Source organism: Naumovozyma dairenensis, chromosome 1 (genome assembly GCF_000227115.2).
Source record: "Naumovozyma dairenensis CBS 421 chromosome 1, complete genome".
Classification (NCBI taxonomy): domain Eukaryota; kingdom Fungi; phylum Ascomycota; class Saccharomycetes; order Saccharomycetales; family Saccharomycetaceae; genus Naumovozyma; species Naumovozyma dairenensis.
The window spans coordinates 1419296-1438227 of NC_016479.1; the positions used below are offsets into that span (position 1 = coordinate 1419296).

Consider the following 18932-nt stretch of genomic DNA (forward strand, 5'->3'; position numbering starts at 1 on the left):
ACAGATACGCTATCGGTTATTCGGTACTGGTGGTGCTTCGAATTTCCAGTCATAACAATAGGAAATAAAATAGTCCTGTTGAGATGTATTTATATTTATATTAATCGTCTATTTATGTAATAGGGTATAGTCTTGTAAAGTCTAGGTATTAGAGGCATTACCACTACAGGTGCCCCTCCCTTTTAATTGCATTTGTGCATGTTTCATTTATCTTATCGTGATTTCTTGCTACTATGTAGGGTCTTGAATTCCTTTTTCAGTTTCGTTTCCCCTCCCATTTCCATTTCCATTATGATGATCATTCGTAGCTGGTTGCTATTCATCTTTTTCATCAGCAGAGGTGCTAGACTTGGTACCCATTTGATTTGCCCCGATAACAAGAGGGGGACCATACATTGATGAAGTATCTGAATTGGGGAACGCTCCGAATCCGTTGGGTAAGATCATTGGGTTCCCGTTCATATTTACGCTGCCTCTTCTATGATTTAATGATACTCTTGGTGATGGACTGAAAAGATTATGAATATAATCTCCCATATTAAAGTTCGGTGTCTTTAACAAATTGTTGTTCATATTGTTGTAATTGTGACCGTATGATGTGGATAATAAATCCCTTGATGGAGTTGTTGGTACTTGTGACAGTAGGGCATTACCATTACCATTCGTATATTTGGGAGTTTGATTTTGAGATTGAGTATGATTATGAATATTGTTACCATTCATCATATTGGCAGCTACTGGGGCAAAACTTGTTCTCCTTTTCTGTGGTGATAAGAATGATGTCATTTGTGAGCCATTATTGGTATTATGATTTCCTGTTCCCATATACATGGACGGTGACTCCATTAACACTTCTGAGAAGGCAATTGATGCATTATTAGATACGCTATGTGGTACTTTAAAAGTAGATTGTGGTGATGATATGGATGGCTTCATGTTAGAAAATCGGATTGCATCATCTGCCCCTGCATGGTGAGGATAAGATGATGGTGTACTTGGTATCTTACTGGTTCTATTTCTTACATATGTTTCGTCCGTTCCATCACTATGATTACTATCTGTTCTTTTGTTATTGTCTTCATCATTATTTTGGGATCCATTTCTATTTTCTGAAGAGGTATTTGGACGTAATGCTGTATAGGGACTTGTAGCCAAATACATTAGAAGATCTGCACCTGGCTCAGTGCCGCCTTCTTTTGTCGTAGCGGTAGTTATACCTCCGCCTCCGAAAACCTTTTTGTTGCCAAATGCTCCACCACGTCTTGGTGTCATAAATATCTTTTCATTGTTTTTGTTGAAAGCGATTGAATTATCGGAAGAAAAGGTAGCATTTTTATTGGCTTTTGGAGTGGTTGGTGTGCCGCTTGGAGTTTCTGTGCTTTTATCGATGTTATCTTGTTCCGATATTTCTTTATCTTGTTCCTCCATTGTAAGTTCGGATGTACTTTTATCCTCTGATGTCTTTATATCAATTTGTGGTAATAATTTATTACTAATTGACTTCGAGATCTTGGAATATCCTAAATTGTTTGGTGATTCATTTCTATTTTTAATTTTACTCTCACTTGTATTTTTACTTTTATTGTTAATATCTTCTGACTGATGTTTCTTGGTTGGCGATATCAAATTGATTGACGTGGTTAATTCAATCGCATCCCCCGATCTTTTCTTTGAATCAGTCAATTCATTGTTATCATCATTTTCTCGATCATTTGGCTCCTGCTTGTTGTTGTTGTTGGTATCTCTATGGCTTTCTATAGTATTACTTCGCATATTAGATGCAGAGTAGCTTGAATGTAATTTAGTTTGTGGTACTTTACTTAGTCCCAGTTTTAATTGTCGGGTCATTTGAGCCATTTGAGCCCTCTCTAAGATCTTATGAGATAATTCTTGTTCCTTTTCTGGGGACATCATTTTTCTGGAACGAAATAATAGTGTAATCTGTTGATATATAGCTAGTTACTTGAAATAAAATAAAACAATTAAAGCCAATATACTTTTTTCAATTCAAATATTACCACTCAACACTTTTATTGGGTCTTAATATTCACAAATCGATATATTTACTTGGAATATAATCCTCAAATCGACTGTATTCGTACGTGTATTAATCGTCTATTTTAATTATATTGTACGTACAAGATTTGGGCAAAATTTCAAAATTTGTTAGTTTTAATAAATTTCCTAAAAGGGAAAAACAATTCATTAATGAAAAATTTCAACATTTGAAATGGCACTGGTTGATAAAAGCACAAGGAAGAAGCTGGTGGTAGTTTGATCTACTTAAGAAAATAAGACAGAATTAGGCTAATTTGACCTAGTCTATTGATTAGAAAAAAGGTGCAACTTGTTACTCGACGACCAATAAGAACGAAAATGTCAATGAGAATAATAGGAAGAACCGCTATCACGAGTAGTCGTAATGTTGTGCCGATGATGATGAAGATGACCATGAGTACAATTTCAAGATCATTGCCATCAATATTAGGGAGTTCGCTCACTAAGATATCGTTATATCGTCAGCAATGTTTACCTCATAGCCTGGATTTGAAAAATAACTTCAGTACGACAATTATACGATCCAAGGACGATACTAAAGATGACAGAGGACAAACGGGGCAAAAATTAGGATCCTTTAAAGTAGATAAACCACAATTAATGATAGCATTTACTTGTAAGAAATGTGACACCAGATCCTCACACACGATGTCAAAACAAGCATACACGAAGGGGACAGTTCTCATAACCTGTCCCGGTTGTAAGAATAGGCATTTAATCGCTGATCATTTGAAAATATTCAATGATGATCATATCACCATTGAAGATATTATGAAAAGTCGAGGTGAGGATGTTTCACAAAGCACCGATGATCTGATTTTTGAAGATATTCCTGAGTCTTTGAGAGAGACAATTGGACACTATGCTAAAGATGCTCCAGAACATATGAAAGAGAAATTAAATAATGAAGAGATTCATAGTTTACCTCCAAATACCGAAGAAAAACTCTGATATTTACGAAGTGAAAGTTTCCTTATGCGTACAATAGTAGAAATCATGGATTTGATCGCGCACTAGGATTTGTAAATAGAAAAATAATCTTTAAATAAATGACAGAATTCCTACGTACGTATGTACGAAAATTATTTGTTTTATGCGGGAAAATCCAGAACCAAAGCTTCAAAATTGCTTCAATACTAAAGGGGATTTAAAGATTTGTTGACTTACCATCTCTTTATATTCTAGGTAGATTTTGTAACCTTATACCTACCTTTTATAGCAATTCTGCTGTTTCTTGTTAATATGGTATAACCCGGAGAATTTGATAATTAGTCTCTATATCATAACGGGTAAGTAAATAAGTTTATTTGATATGAACTTTTCTTGAATGCTATAAAGTGGATACGTACCTTGAATTTTATTAACTCCGCTACTGCAGCTAGCATCATAACCGATGAAATATCATAAGAAGGTTACTTTGCGATATGATGGAACAACTTCTTGAAAATAGGTACTATTTTAGTGCGAAGAAGTAAAGTAAGGAACTGTTGTTGACTATCGCTGAATGTATATAGATTGTCATATATCAATGAATACGCTTGATATAGTCCAAAAACAATAATTGTCTGACGTAGTACTCACGCTTAGTGACCAAAACTTAGTCCTCACGCAACCGTTTTGAGAACCCAAATTTTGACAAGGTGTTTAGGTTTATCTGGGACTTTTAAAGCTTCATTTGCAACAATTATACAGACCCCAGACAACCCCCCCATTCCTACAGGTGAGAAGAGTACCCAACCATTCCTGTTCAATGGTCAACTGAATAGGACCTCATGCAACCCCAGCTGTTAGTTTACTTACCTATGAACTGTGATTACCTGTTCATATTATATACGGGTACAAACTGCTCCCTATGCGTACGTAGGGACGTAATATCCTGTCAAGATTAGACACCTCAAAGAGAACGGAGCCTGAACCTGTTCTCCGTACATACCGTTGTCTTATTTTATCACCGACACTATATATGTACTGTACGTGCGTAAGTGAATTCCACGATAAAAACAGATAAATGCGGGGGTGCGGCCAAAATGCCAGACTTATTGAACGCAATCAATACATATTATTCTTCGTACTAAACTGTGAGAAGTACACAGTTCTCCCACTTAACGGCGGTTCATCCACTGAGCTCCCCGTGTAGACTGTCAACTATCGAGGTGCCAACTCCTCGAAGTGTGATCTTCCAAGTGCTTGGCATGTTTTTTCCATGTCTCCTCTACGTACAGCTCTAGGCCTACAACAGAGGTCTCGTGTCCCCTTTTTTCTTGTTGAAACTTTTCAACTTGAAAAATGTTCCAAGGTGCCTTTGAAATTTTTTGTCGTTGAAGAACGAGACGTACAAACCATCAGCTTAACAAAGACGTCGAAATCTCGACAAAACCTTAATGCCTTTTTTTGTTGCCGTTCTGTTCTTTTATAAGAAACTAAGTGACCCAGTGGAGCTTAACTTCTTTGATCCCTGATACAACCTCCTGCTTCCTCCCAGTATATAAGCACATAGCTGAGAACAAAAGAGGTAAGAAAGAAATATATTTTTCTCGGGACAATACGGACAAACGAAGAGTCAAACAAAGCAAAATAAAGCAAATCAGAGCATAATATCAATTATGTCAGAATTTAAAGATATTAAAACATTCGATCAAAGTGACTTGAAACCGTGGTTCAGATCCCCTGATTCTAGGTTAGCTGAAGGTATAACGTATATTAACGAGACAGACACATTGTATTGGATTGACATCCTTAAAGGAGAAATTCATAGATTAAAGAAATTGACAGCTTCCGGTGGTGAATTTAAAGAAGAGAATTACAATTATTTAGTTCTTCAGGATTCAAATTACGTTAGAGATGCTAAGGTTAAAAATCCTGGAATTTCATTAGATTTTAATGAATCCGTTGGTGTTATCTTTCCCGATCATTCCAATGATAATATTGTCCTGTTTGGTTCTAGATATGGTATCGGTAGATGTGATTTAGATATAGGTACTTGGGAATATATCTTATTATATTCGGAAAGTACCGAAGTAGATCATGATCGTGTTCTAAGATTAAGATCTAATGATGGTAATATTTCACCATGTGGGAAATATATTTATATTGGGTTAATGAATGATTTCCCACTGGAATTGAAAGATGAAGGTTGTGTTCTAAAAATTGATTTGAATGGTAAAACCGCTGAAGAAAGGATTAAGGTTATTTGGCCAAGAATCAAGATCCCTAACGCTATCCATTGGAATGCAGATGGTAGTTTGATGTATCTTACCGATTCATTGAGTTTCACAATTTGGGAATATAATGAATCGGAAAATACTAAAAAGAAATTAATTGATATTAAAAAGTCTAACAATTTGGATATTCTTTCTCCTGAGCCTGACGGAAGTGCTGTTGATATTTCAACCGGATTATTGTACACAGCAGTCTGGTCTACTCGTAAAGTTCAAGTCTATCAATTAAAAGATGGTAAACTAGTTCAAGAAATTCTTTTACCTAATAATACACCAAGAATATCATGTTGTTGTATTGTTGGTAATGATCTTTTTGTAACCACTGGTAACATGGACACTTTGGAGGGTGAAAAAGTATCTAATGATACAGTAGGTGGTTGTATCTACAGAGTTCGTAATATTATTCCAAATGGTGCGAAGTTTTCTTCTAAGGTTCAATTGAAGTACTGAATCTCGAAAAAACAGCATTTCACTTGATTTTAATGATTGATGAGTAGGATTTGTAAATACTTTCACAGAAAAAAAGATTTTTTTTTTTTTAAAAGGAAGCTCCTCACATGTGACCACTTTTATTATGAAACAAATAATTATTAACGAAATAAAAAAATTTGCACTTACACAATTTTTTTTGAAAGGTTTATATATAAAAGCTATTTCATATATGTATTCTTTATGTTTTTATTAAGTGACAAGTTTTATAAATTCTTTGGCATATTAGGAATAAATCTTGGTAATATTGATGCATATGGCTGATTAAAACTGGCATTAATGCAATAATCCAATGAGCTCTATTAAGAACTTTCTTATTTTGAAGTAATCTTAGGGCAAATTTAAGTACTGTTTCACAAGAAATATGGAGTTGTAGTTTTAACTTTTTTTTAGGTCTGTTAAGTATTTCATGCTTATCCTAATGGTGATGCAGCGGAACAACGTGAAAAACACTGTCATAGCAGCACCTGGACAAAAGATGACCTGCTTCTAATGGCGGCCAAACAGGTTCAAACTATATACGACTGCACAGGTATGAAAACCCATAACAACTACAAAACACAATAATTAAAATACAAAACCGAAACAAGGAAAAATGTCTTGATATATAAATTGGGGTAAATAAATTTTACTTTTTTCTTTTCTTCAACTTTCTTTTTCATTTCGGTAAATTTTTTACTTTCGTTTCCTTTATCAAAAGATTACTACTTTTTCATTCCAAGCAAAAGAAATAGAAACAGTAAAAAATCAATCAGTAAAGTATAGAACCGCAATGATGAAACTAATAACACTTTTATCGATTTTAACATACTGCGTGGCCGCTAACACTGGCATTGTTAACGGGCAGCTCAATTGGAAAGATGATTCAGCGGCGCTTAATGAGTTGGCAGAATACGAGAGGGAGTTGAAAACTATATTTGAGGAAGTTTGGGAAGAAAACAACAAACACCTGGAAGACAAAAAGGGTGTTATCCCAACATCTGGAGAGGTGTTGGGCAATCTTCAAAAAATGGATATAGGATTTGATTTACCTCCCTCTGTAAAACAAGCCTATGTCAACACCACTGCTAGCATATTTTTATAAACATATAAGACAATATAGCATAAAAATAAGTAAGAATATATTCCCATGAAAAACATCATCCCTTTCTGTAACCAACAGTATTTATACCATGACGTTATAGTCAATGGCCAGACCTTAGTTTTTCATGAGAGATCATGTCACTTGTAGCCTATGGAAAGTATCCACAAATTCACGAACAGGTAACACAACATTTGATGACACAAAATAATATTACAAAAAAAGACTGCTTCAATTCGACGTTTCCGTGTCGTTACATAACAAGAGGTACGTAATCCCCACCTTTCCAGGAATATTCTACAGAACTTTCGGATTAATGGCTTTATGAGATTTATTGAAACTCGAAGGTTTTCGGGATAAGATTAACTTCCGCCGTAGTGATTGTACGTAGCCTTACATAACACCTCTAAAAATTTCTTACGAAAGCCCACCATCATTGTTAGCAACAATTGGCTATATACGTATCATGCAAGCTGATTTACCCTCAGTAAACAATATTAATTCACTGCCATTACTGCTCTTCTTCCATTGCTCTCAGAGGTTCTGGGGTTCCTTTGGGAACTTCCTCCTATAAAATGAACAATAATTTCAGTGAAGCGCTAATGCGTTTGTATATTGAGAGGGTAATATTGGATACGGACATAAGGAAACATTCACCGAATACCTTTCTTCAGTATTTGGAACGTTACCTCGCGCGCGTAGATTACTGTTAGTCTATGGTCTTTCCCCCGTATGCGAAGGTCCGGGGGAGCAAACCCGGGGTAGACATGTCCATTCACTTTGGCCCCGTCGGGGTTCACCGTAGCGAAGTCCTTCACTTGTTCTAGTTTTTTGGAGATATGGCCCAATCTTTATTGGACAGCTAAAAACGTATTTTCAAAAAATTAATATCTCCAGGATATCTATGATGGATGATCCATCCCACGACTGACCAGACCTACCTGTTGGCTATACCTATATTGGTTGCCGACCCGTATCTGCACCTATTTCAATGAAAACGGATAACATTGTGAAAAGGACTAATTATTACTACTACCCAGCCCACAGTATGTTATAAGTGTTTAGGTAGTAATATCTCAAATCTCTCCCAATGGACATTCCTTGCCCAATCCTGTACTCAGCTATTTCTCTTCCGGGTAAAACATTTCCATTGCCTTCCCCCGTATTAAATATTCTCTTTCCCCCCCTCCCCCACAGTTAGCGCCGTGTTCCATACACATCCTAAAGTACTCTCGACCGTTACTCCGGGCATGAGAGGGCATAGGAAAGTCCATAGTTGTATCTCCCCCCCTTCCTTCGATTAATTAACCTAAAGACTTGCGTGCATACGTATAGATCTATTATATAATAAAGGATAATATTACCTATAACAACAAACCCTGAAGACGATCGTGCATCATCTACTTAGGCCGGGATCGGGATCGGGATCGGAACGCATTAACATTACTTGATGGATGATTGAGAAACTGCATACTACTCCACACCTTAATCTTTTTTGCTTAGCAGTATACTCTTCAGCTTCATGAAACAATTCTCTTTAGGAAATTTATTTTTTAACTAATCTAATAATCAACAGCACTTTTACCTTAGTGGCGAAACTAGAAGCCATATTGATAACGATATAGTATACTATAGTCCAAGTACATGAACAATACATACCAAGATTCAAGTCAGAGATTGAAACTGTGAAACAAGGAAACAAAGTTGAAGAGAAAAAAAAATAAAATGAGCGTTTCAACTCCATTACAGCAATTATATTCTCAAGAAGATGAAGAGGACTTGGGTCCTTCGGTATCAATGGCCATTGAAGCCAAAGATGACACTCAATTTAATTTGAATTCATTTGCTTTGAAGAAGACAAAATCATTAAAACGGTTCAACTACAAGAAGCAGTTAAGAGAGCAATTTAAAAGAAGAACACATTGTAAAAACGATAATAATGATGGCGGTAAGCATTCAAGTAAACCATTCCATTATCAATCGATTAAAAAATTCATGGTTAAAGACGATAATGATATCATCATTAAAGCAGAAAACAGTCCCAGGATTATTGTAGATTATCTCACTTATAATTGGCATAATGAATTGGAGATATTAGATTCCTGGAAATATATTATGTCGATTAAAAATTACAGGAGAAGATGTGAAAACACCAATGAAAAGACGACTATAGGTACATCCGTTAATAACAAAATTAATATTAGGAGATATTCAAATAATTTTTCCATCTCTAGTTGCCCCAGGAGGAGAAATTCTAGCGAGAATGTAACTACTGATGATAGTGACAGCGAAAGTGATAATAATAATAAAGTTAATGACTTACGATTGGAGAATATTTCTTGGAGATTATTTTCAAGATTGAAAAGTAATTATTCGGACTTTAAAGCTTCTGACATTTTCAAACCATTAGATCCAAAATTTTCGAAGTCTGAAATAGATATATCAATCTTTTACGGACCAATACTCAAAAACTTTGAGAAGGAGATGTCACAGCCAACCCAACAACCAACAAAGGTAGGGCCAAATTTAAAGGCAAATTATAAGCTTTCAGGTTCAAACATGACTACTACAGTGAAACCAATATTGAAGAGAAGATCTATCGGCGAAATAATCGAAGAGAATTCAAAATGGAAATTTAATGTAAGCAGAGATCATATAAATAATTTACAAGAAAGTTGTCCTTTAACCAGCGCTTCGAGTTCTTCAACTATTGAATCTTTGTTACCAGTCACTAACGATTTCACAAAGTCAACTTCTTATGCAGTCTCAGAGGTAAATATGGATGATCCACTGTACACCAATTCAAAACTCATTGGAAGCTTTTGCTCCTCAGAGCATGTTGCATCCTCATGTTCAATATCCTCTGACCATTCCTTGCCGTCGAAAAGATTGAATGAAGCTATGAACGAAAACTATGATGATAAAGAAGATATACCTGATATTATTATAAGCCCAACTGAAATAATAATTTCTGATCTGTCGAACAATAAACAAAATTCAATGATTCCTGAAAAGAGAAATATAGAGGACTGTATTTCAAATCCAGGAAACAAACAAATATCTGGCTCTTACAAAAATGAGAAAAGTTCGCGACATATCCGTTTCAATAATTCTGTTCAGCAGTGTGTCGCCCTTCAATATTCTTCAACAAATTCATTAACTTCAATAAACTCCAAGAATTCAATATCAGAAACTAACAACCCTCCTTTAATTGGTGACGTTGATAATAAAAAATGTAATGTTCTTCACTCTGCTTCACAACACAATTTTAACTTTGATGATAATAAAATACTCTGTCCAATAGACCCTTCAACAAAGTTTAATGATGGTGAAGACTTGGTAATAGAAAATTCTAAAAATGAAGAAATCTTTTATATTAAGAAAGAACAGTCACCAGTTGTCTTCAATGAAGACTATCATCCTCAAAAACAGGAAAATGGATCCTTATCCATATTTCCCCATTATGGGCATGACTACCATGATAGGGGAACCTTATTGCGGACTTTAACAAGGCCATTAATAAAATTGTTGCCTTCGACAGTTCTTTTGAAAAATATAGCTAGTTCCAGGTTTCTTTGTCCAAATAAAAAAAGAAGACACAGAAATGGGAAAGGTATTTATCCACTTGATCCACCTTCAAATTCTGATACTGAATCTGAATCTTCAAGCGATAATGAGGGATACGGTAATGCAATTTCACATAATGTTAATACATCAAGAGGTTATGAATATAGATATGACTACAACACTGTTTATAAGGGCAATGATTCCAATTTCATAGCAATGAATTCGTGTGACATTATTGATTTGCCGAAGGATATTTCCATTAATAGCGTTGCTATAACCGAGAAGTACGATTTAGATTTAGATGAAACTAACAACGAGAATTGTAAGCCTATTGAGGAGAAATTGAAGGGCTCTCCATCAAAAGAAACCATATTTAGTATAGCTCGCGGCAATGCCGCTGCCGACAATAATAATAATAATATTCCTAAAAATTTTACTCAAGACATTCCATCCTTACTTGGTGAAACACTACCACCATTCATTGCGTTGAATCCCAAGAAAAGCTCTACCCCGATATCAAGTTCATCATTTTCTTCCAACTCTTGTTATTTAAACCGTAGAGCGAAACATCATCACAATCACCACCAACAGCGGAGAAAATTAAGTACAGGTGCTGGCACGCCAATCATTGAGTCGTCCTCATCTTTCTCCTCGACTTTTATTTTTACCTCTGACGATGAAGATGATGAGGAAATAAACGGCGAAAATTACGAGGAGCCTGAAAGCTTTGAACAACAAAATATATATTGCACAAGAACACCAAAATCTGACTCTGTTCTTGACAAAACATTGGATACTTATCGAATAAATTTAGGAAACGCTTTAGTTGGCTCAATATTGAATGTTAACGAAACGACAACTTTCAAATCAACGAATCATAATATTAAAGCACATGACGGCAGAGGAAAGAAAGGTGACATCCCTAGTAATGAATCGTTTTCATTTAAAAGGAGGACGTCCTTGAATAATAACTCTTTTTCCTCTCTTTCATACGCTTCATCCTCATCTTCATCCTCATCAGTTGATACTATATCAAGACTCTAACACCTGACATTTTGAGCGTTACTTCAACTGTCGTTCTACTAAAATGAGCGAACACTTTTGGAGGATTTACATTCTATAACATTCTTTATATTTTCAAGTAACCCTTATGATTTTGAGTTCCAGATATTTTATGACGCGTACTCACGTACACACATTGAGTCGCGTGGGACGGTGACGCCCATTTATAATTTGATTTTAATTGTTCTTGCTCTTGTTCTTGTTCTTCCACCAGGTTTCGAACTGAGACAACGAAAAGCTCGGAAGGCGGCACGTGCAAATAAAAAAAATACGTAAATTCTGAAATCAACGATTTTCGAAAGGATCTCAGAGGCAAAAAGAAAATATCTTAAATCCCAATGTGGGTAACACCTTCCTCTAATACACAGACGCAGGTTTCCTTGCATGCTTAGAGAATAGAGAAAAAGAAGATAGACAAAAACGCTCGATTCTGAATTAGGCTAAGAAGTGAAATAAATATCTTTGTACTCTTATTTCATCAGCTTTCTACCTAGCGTTACATACCTTCCTCGCTGTTTAGTTACCTTATCTCAGCGTATTGCCCCATCAAGTCCACTATTGGAAAATTAAGGTAAAGAAAAATAACGTCATGATAAACAAAGAAAAAGAGAGGATCTCTTCTTCACCAGCCCGATCACCCAATGAAAACCAGAATTCTGAATCTGTCGAAGAAGCAGTTTTGAAATATGTAGGTCTACAACAGCAATTGTTACAATACGAGCAAGATAAACATCAACGAGAACCGGAAGATGAACAAGACCAAGAACAGACCAATACCAATGACAATACCCGTGCTACTACTCTAAGTACTACCACTAATGCTGCTGCTGCTAGTGATGATGATGATGGTAAGTTGCATGCTAGCGAGAACCAAAATGACCGTATCGAGTCATTAGCTTCCTTGCCAGACCATGGGAATGAAAGCTGGCAAAACGATACGGATGTCACGATGGCTGCTGTAGCTAATGCGTTCGAAAAAAACAGGAAAAGATTCCATGCTTTACAAGATTCTGATTACACAACAACCCACGACGAAAATACTACTACTAGTGTTCAGAAAAAGGCTACTACCACTAGGAAAAAAATCAAGCTTGAAAAACAAACAACTAAGAATCATGAGATCCAACAACAAAATGACATGAATATCGTGGCTAATACCGCCACTAGTACTGTAATGGTTGATCCTGCATTGGCCACTTTGGATCATAATCATGATGAAGAAAGAAGAAGAAACTATGAATTAGTCAATAAGGCAATATTAGACACTGACACAATCTCTCAAAACGCAGATTTTCAACAATACTTGAATACCGAAAAGATTTCTAAACAAGACGATGAGAACCATAGCAATAATCATCGTCGTCGTCGTCAAATAGATTTAGGTGTCAACTTTGAACTGCCAGATGTACTCGATTCTAAAGGCTCTAACCATGAGCAAACGTCATCTGCTGATAAAGATGATAAAAAAACGTTTCAAAATGAGGCAGAAGAAGAACCTGACCAAACTGATAAACGATCCTCATCTGCGACACGTGCACATATGACTGATAGAATGGTTGAAGAACATAATATTGAACGATTGACTTCAACATTGCCCGATATACCAAGTCCTAGCCAATTTCAGCTGGAAATAGCGCTACAACAACAACAGCAACAACGACAACACCCACACCAGCAACATATTCATCGTCCATATCATTCCATTGAAGACGAACAAACGCTCAAATTGTTAGATGAGGCAGTAAAAAAAGCATCATCATTAATTGACGTTACGACAAGAAGCTCTAAAACAAAGTCATTTAACAAACTCGAGGATGTTGCATTAGAAACTTTCGTGGCAGCTTACGAACAAATTGAAGGCATAACCAGAAATCAAGTCTGTCAAAGAATTTGGAGTAATGATCGACCAAGAGATAATTTTTGGAATAATATTTATAAAGTTTTACCATATAGATCAAACTCTTCCATTTATAAGCATATGAGAAGGAAATATCATATTTTTAACCAACGTGGGAAATGGACCGAAGAAGAAGAAAGACAACTGGCTGAACTTTGTAAAGACAAAGAGGGTCAGTGGTCTGAAATTGGGAAGATATTAAATAGAATGCCAGAAGACTGTCGAGATAGATGGAGAAACTATGTTAAATGCGGGAGCAAGAGAGCTTCTAATAAATGGTCTGAAGAGGAAGAAAGTCTTTTAAAGAAAATCATAACTGATATGTTGTTAGAGGCAGAACTGAAAAGGACCCAAGAGTTAAATTCTAACGAAAATGAAAATGAAAATGAAAATGAACAGACTTCTCAACAACAACTCTCAGGCATAGATCATAAAGAGGCCGCTGATGAAAGGGAACAAGACGAACATGAAGCAAGAAATGACATTGTCGATAATGCACAAGTAGACACCGAATTACAACAGCAAGACCAGGATGAACACCAACAAGAACCTAACTATCAAAATGGAGAAGAAGCTGGCATATATAACGTAGGGAACCAGGACAACAATGGTGCTACCGATATCTTGAAAAATAAAATGAATAATGATGAACTTTCAGCCTTAGATTTACTGGAAACACCAGCTGAAACTAATAGTGCTACATTACCTCAATCGAATAAAATAAAAGAAATTAAAAAGTTCCCAGGGTTGAATTTCAAAGATGTTATCAATTGGACAGTAATTAGTGAGAGAATGGGAGGAACAAGGTCACGTATCCAATGTCGTTATAAATGGAATAAATTAGTTAGAAGAGATGCAATAAATAATCTCCAGCATATCACTAATGAAGAAAAGAGATGGCTATTCGGTAAGATATTGGATTTGGGTTTTACAGAAGAATCTCAAATAAATTGGGATGAACTATCAAATTTAAAGCCTGGGATCAAATGGAGTGGATTAGAATTGAAGCTATGTTATGAAAGATCGAAAAAATATGTAAGAGATGGCAAAACAAAAAATGTCGGCGATCTTTGTAAAGAATTAATTGTTTCACGTGAACTGAGCGATTCTATATGAAAAAAGATAAACTTCCGTACTAATTTCTATTTTTTTTCTTCTCTAGTTTTACCATTGTTTGATATCAAATCTATACCAAAGGACATATTCTTATTTGTCATATGTTATGTTGACGCTTTTCAACGACTTTAACATAGACTAGTTGTATTTTAAATAAATATATTCTACCTAGATCATAAATAATGTAGTTTATATTAATTGTTATCTAGTTCATTATTTTCCAATTAGTTTTGTGAAGACGGAAAGCTTCACAACGACGCAGGCATTTGTTTCAAAAAGTTAGTAAAAAATCCAGCTTAAAGATCCCTGTGATTTGCCTTTTAAAGAGATCTTTCATTTTCATGAACTCTACTTAAATACGTTCTCAAGCTCATAAATTGTGAAAGAAGATTTAGATGTAGTTTACGTCTTATTGATAGTTCAGGGTTATTTATTAGGACCTTCGGCTATAATATATAAGTCACTTATTTTATACAATAAGTAATGAAGATTAGTAACCTTCTCTGAAGCAGCTTCTGTGGTGAATTTAGGTTATGTTTCATGTGGGTGAGTGTTCTAAGATGTTGTACATGTTCAATAAGTTAGACACATAATACTAGTACGGTCATTGTGGCGCCAATTTGTTAATATGGTTTCCTTTTCTAGATATACATGTGCGTGCTTCTACTACGATTGTAACACAATGCCATAGATTCAATAGACTACAAAGCTAAACATATACCGGATTTATGTACCCTCTCATATGTAAGACTCCTCTACTTTTGTGTATGCGCCAGTACATGATGATGGATTGGTTACACCTTTACATTTCTATAATTTAATCTATCGAGAATTTCTGGGTTGATGTGAAAAATATTCTTAGTATGCCTCTGAAAAGTAAAGTCGTACTATCACCACTTTCTTTTGGGCGACAAGAACCGAATATGTCCTTTATTGGATTCCAAGAGGGTATATAAACAAATACGTGGTTCATACTTTTTTAATTTCTTTTTACCACTTCTTGTCACTTTTTTGTGTAAATTGTCAAAATTTCTAACTTTATTCCATTTTCAAGTAACAATATCAGGGAAAAAGCTATTCGATAGCTAACAAACATTATGACAAATTTTTTAAAAATTGTTTCCTTCTTCTCTTTTACATTTGCTTTATTTCATGCCGTGAATGCAATTAACGTTACTGAAACAGGATTGGCTATTCTCGAAAAGTTGGAAATAGACACTTGTGTTTCCTTTCTTCAACATAATAATAGGACTGCTGATGACGATTCGTCCCATATCAAATATTATGATGAAATTTTCCATGACATAGAATCAATTTATGAATACTTGAGGGAATTTGAAGAAGTATATCTTTCTAATCCTCAACTTCTTCAAATAATGGAGAAACTACTGCAGGTAAAAAGGAGTGTGCTTGATAAACGTCTTCTGCGCTTACATGAAATAAAAGACGAGGTTATTCGTATCAAGAAAGCATTGCGAATGGCAATCACTCACCCACCAGCTCACTACTCTAATTTTACAATCAGGAATTGGAAACTAACTAATGAAGATGGACCAGATGAAGAAGCATCATTGTGGATTGTAGACATGATTGCCAAGGATATTGAAAAAGATGACCTGGCTAAAAATGGACAAAAGCCAAGATTCACGAAGCAAATTCAGTTATTCAGTGAAGGTGCTTATGTCTTCACATTTATTGCTTTGTTTGTGGGCAAATGTCCATTCTACCTTCCGTTACTTTGTAGTATTATTTTTATGTTCGGTGCAATTGGGGTAATACTATGGGTTCTTCATGTAATCAAAATCCTTTTCGATTTTGGTATCATCTTCTAGGTTGGGCATGAATCATTCTTTTGTAATTATTATATAGTTTGCATAAAAATCAAATCCCTAAAATAAAAAAATACGTCATTCTCATTTATTTGTTTATTTGTTCAATCTTTTGAAAATTAACACACATGTGTTGTCCTCTACACTACCGATTAGAAATTCATCACCAATCCAATGGAATACTTCACATTTGGAGTTCAAGTTTCTATTTCGATTTGCATGCATACAATATCCACAGTCACTCTCTGGTCTTAACACTGCCTGTAACTTCCATTGCTTTTGATAGAAATCAATCGTTTAAATCATGAATATATTAATTAATGCCATACTAATGTAGGTGACACAAGTTAACGACACAAAATTCCCACGACACAAATTACCTTTTCTTCTACTTTATTCCACTGGTTAATCCACTATTTTTTTTAGCTCACTTGTTCATCTGTGTAGAACTTAGAATTTTTGTCATATTCTATTTCAAAATGACACGGGAAAAAGTCTATAATCAAAGTGTAAGAATGTATCACAGTATTGTAGTTGGTAATTATCTCAGGCATGTCTCTTTGGAGGTGCTTTGCTCCTCTCCTACCTCTCAACGACAAGAGAAGTATATAATTGTGTAAAACGTATATGGAGAATTATACTAGCACATCACATCGCGTCATACAACATGGCTTAATATGCGTATTAAATTCCAATAGTTAGAGGTGATTAAACCCGGAAATAATGTTCATCCAGTTGCTTTACTATTTATTTTTCTTGAGGAAAAATGGCAAGAACAACATAGACGACAGTATATGTTCAAAAATACAAAGTAAACTTTTGTTGTATGTGGACCAAAATAATTGGCATAATTCCAAATATTAATTTATTAATGAATTGATTTATTTTATTTTTTTATTACATTTTACATAATATAACTAATTTATTTCTAATATACTAAACAATAATTTATCGCTAGCTTTCCCGTAGAGAGACTTACAATTTAGTTAGCTTAAAATTTAGTAAATTGTTTGTTAGCCTTACCAGCAGCTGGAGAAACCTTAACAACGTTGAATCTAACAGTCTTAGAGATTGGTCTACATTGACCAGCAGTAACGATATCACCAACTTGAACACGGAAAGCTGGAGAAACGTGGACTGGGACGTTCTTATGTCTCTTTTCGTATCTGTTATATTTTGGAACATAATGTAAGTAATCTCTTCTGATGACAATGGTACGGTGCATCTTGGTAGAAACAACGGTACCGGTCAAGATCTTACCACGGATGGAAACTAAACCAGTGAATGGACACTTCTTGTCAACGTAAGAACCTTCAATAGCGGTCTTTGGGGTCTTGAAACCTAGACCAGCATTCTTATACCATCTCTTGGTTCTCTTAGAAGTCTTGAACTTTGGGTTGCTGAAAATGTGTGGTTGCTATAGGAATTGACATAATAATAATGATAAAGTGGTTAGTAAATACTGCGTTCGTCTAAAGTAATAGTTCAGATGATAATCGTTACTCCAACTTCGTTCCATTGACTGCATATCTTCTAACATATCAATGGAAAATAATGAACAGTCAAATCATTTATTAATTAATGAAATTGCCCTTACTTTTCATGCATTTTTTTTTGTACCACATAATATTCGAAAGTTACTCTAGACATTCTTTAATCCCGGGTTCTTTAAATAACGGGAATATATATATTGGCGGTTTTTATATTAGTCGTACTCCATCTCTATCTGTTATATGGTTCATATTTTTCTTGATGATCGTACTAGATAAACGCACTTTCAGCTGGACGGTCTCATCTGCATAAACGATTTTTTTGTATTGTCAACATACCTTTTGGAAAGCTCTTTCAGATTGAACAGTTAATTCAGTAGACATGATGCACTTAGTTTCCTCTGGATCCTCTAAAATCGAAAAGTTCGCAAAATCTACTAAAGCAATTTTTAAAATACCAAATACTCACCTAATAATACCCTTCGATAGCTATTGCCATTACTGAATCTTAAGTTAGGGTGATTTCCCGTAGAAACCCGTACTGTATCAGCAATGCAGCCTGGCGCCAAACACCAGCAGACTTACTCAATATTGGTTTGTCCGTCTGCTGGGCCGAACGATAGTGTGTCTGGACAGGAACACTTTTGCCATCCCCAGCCTAAACAAACTTCGACATAGGGAGGAAAGTACACATTTCAGTTGCAATTCTCCTTTTGCTTCGGTCTCTCCACTGGGCTCATGGCCCTCTCGGGTTCTCTCTCCAGCAAGAAAAATGACGCGGTGTGGAAATCTTCCATGGGACGCAGAAAAAAAAGTTAATGAGTTAAAAGGGAAGCAATTTAGAATGTATGGGTTTTAGTCGGTCAAAATATTGCCTACAAATCATCGCACACACATCAAGAATTTATTAATGCGCCTGAGTAACTTACGCAGAACTCACTAGCAATGAACCTAGAAGGTCTTCAAAGATTAAGTTTGATTTCATACTTGGGTATAGATAGGCTAATACATGATCAAAAGTCTCCTGTCAAGACCATTAATTATCATATTAAATACCTCCTCAAAGCATTTACTATAATTAGTTTACAGTTAATTTCCTCACAAAAAATCTAAACATCTTATGAA

At 35.2% G+C, this 18932-nt stretch overlaps 6 protein-coding genes across 6 annotated transcripts; 5 read left to right on the forward strand and 1 right to left on the reverse strand.

Moving 5' to 3' along the window:
• Positions 1 to 315: 315 nt before the first annotated feature.
• On the reverse strand, positions 316 to 1914 carry STB1 (Stb1p; the record flags this gene model as incomplete). Its single annotated transcript, XM_003667975.1, has 1 exon — positions 316 to 1914. One exon carries the CDS (start codon positions 1912 to 1914, stop codon positions 316 to 318), a length of 1599 nt encoding a protein of 532 aa, XP_003668023.1.
• Positions 1915 to 2376: 462 nt separating this feature from the next.
• On the forward strand, positions 2377 to 3009 carry ZIM17 (Zim17p; the record flags this gene model as incomplete). The annotated part of the gene is made up of 1 exon (XM_003667976.1): positions 2377 to 3009. One exon carries the CDS (start codon positions 2377 to 2379, stop codon positions 3007 to 3009), a length of 633 nt encoding a protein of 210 aa, XP_003668024.1.
• A 1652-nt stretch (positions 3010 to 4661) lies between these two features.
• On the forward strand, positions 4662 to 5726 carry NDAI0A06280 (regucalcin; the record flags this gene model as incomplete). Its single annotated transcript, XM_003667977.1, has 1 exon — positions 4662 to 5726. The coding sequence occupies one exon, from the start codon at positions 4662 to 4664 to the stop codon at positions 5724 to 5726; it is 1065 nt and encodes a 354-aa protein (XP_003668025.1).
• Positions 5727 to 8571: 2845 nt separating this feature from the next.
• On the forward strand, positions 8572 to 11457 carry NDAI0A06290 (uncharacterized protein; the record flags this gene model as incomplete). Its single annotated transcript, XM_003667978.1, has 1 exon — positions 8572 to 11457. One exon carries the CDS (start codon positions 8572 to 8574, stop codon positions 11455 to 11457), a length of 2886 nt encoding a protein of 961 aa, XP_003668026.1.
• Positions 11458 to 12064: 607 nt separating this feature from the next.
• REB1 (DNA-binding protein REB1) lies at positions 12065 to 14488 on the forward strand (the record flags this gene model as incomplete). The annotated part of the gene is made up of 1 exon (XM_003667979.1): positions 12065 to 14488. One exon carries the CDS (start codon positions 12065 to 12067, stop codon positions 14486 to 14488), a length of 2424 nt encoding a protein of 807 aa, XP_003668027.1.
• A 1097-nt stretch (positions 14489 to 15585) lies between these two features.
• On the forward strand, positions 15586 to 16320 carry NDAI0A06310 (uncharacterized protein; the record flags this gene model as incomplete). The annotated part of the gene is made up of 1 exon (XM_003667980.1): positions 15586 to 16320. One exon carries the CDS (start codon positions 15586 to 15588, stop codon positions 16318 to 16320), a length of 735 nt encoding a protein of 244 aa, XP_003668028.1.
• Positions 16321 to 18932: the final 2612 nt, after the last annotated feature.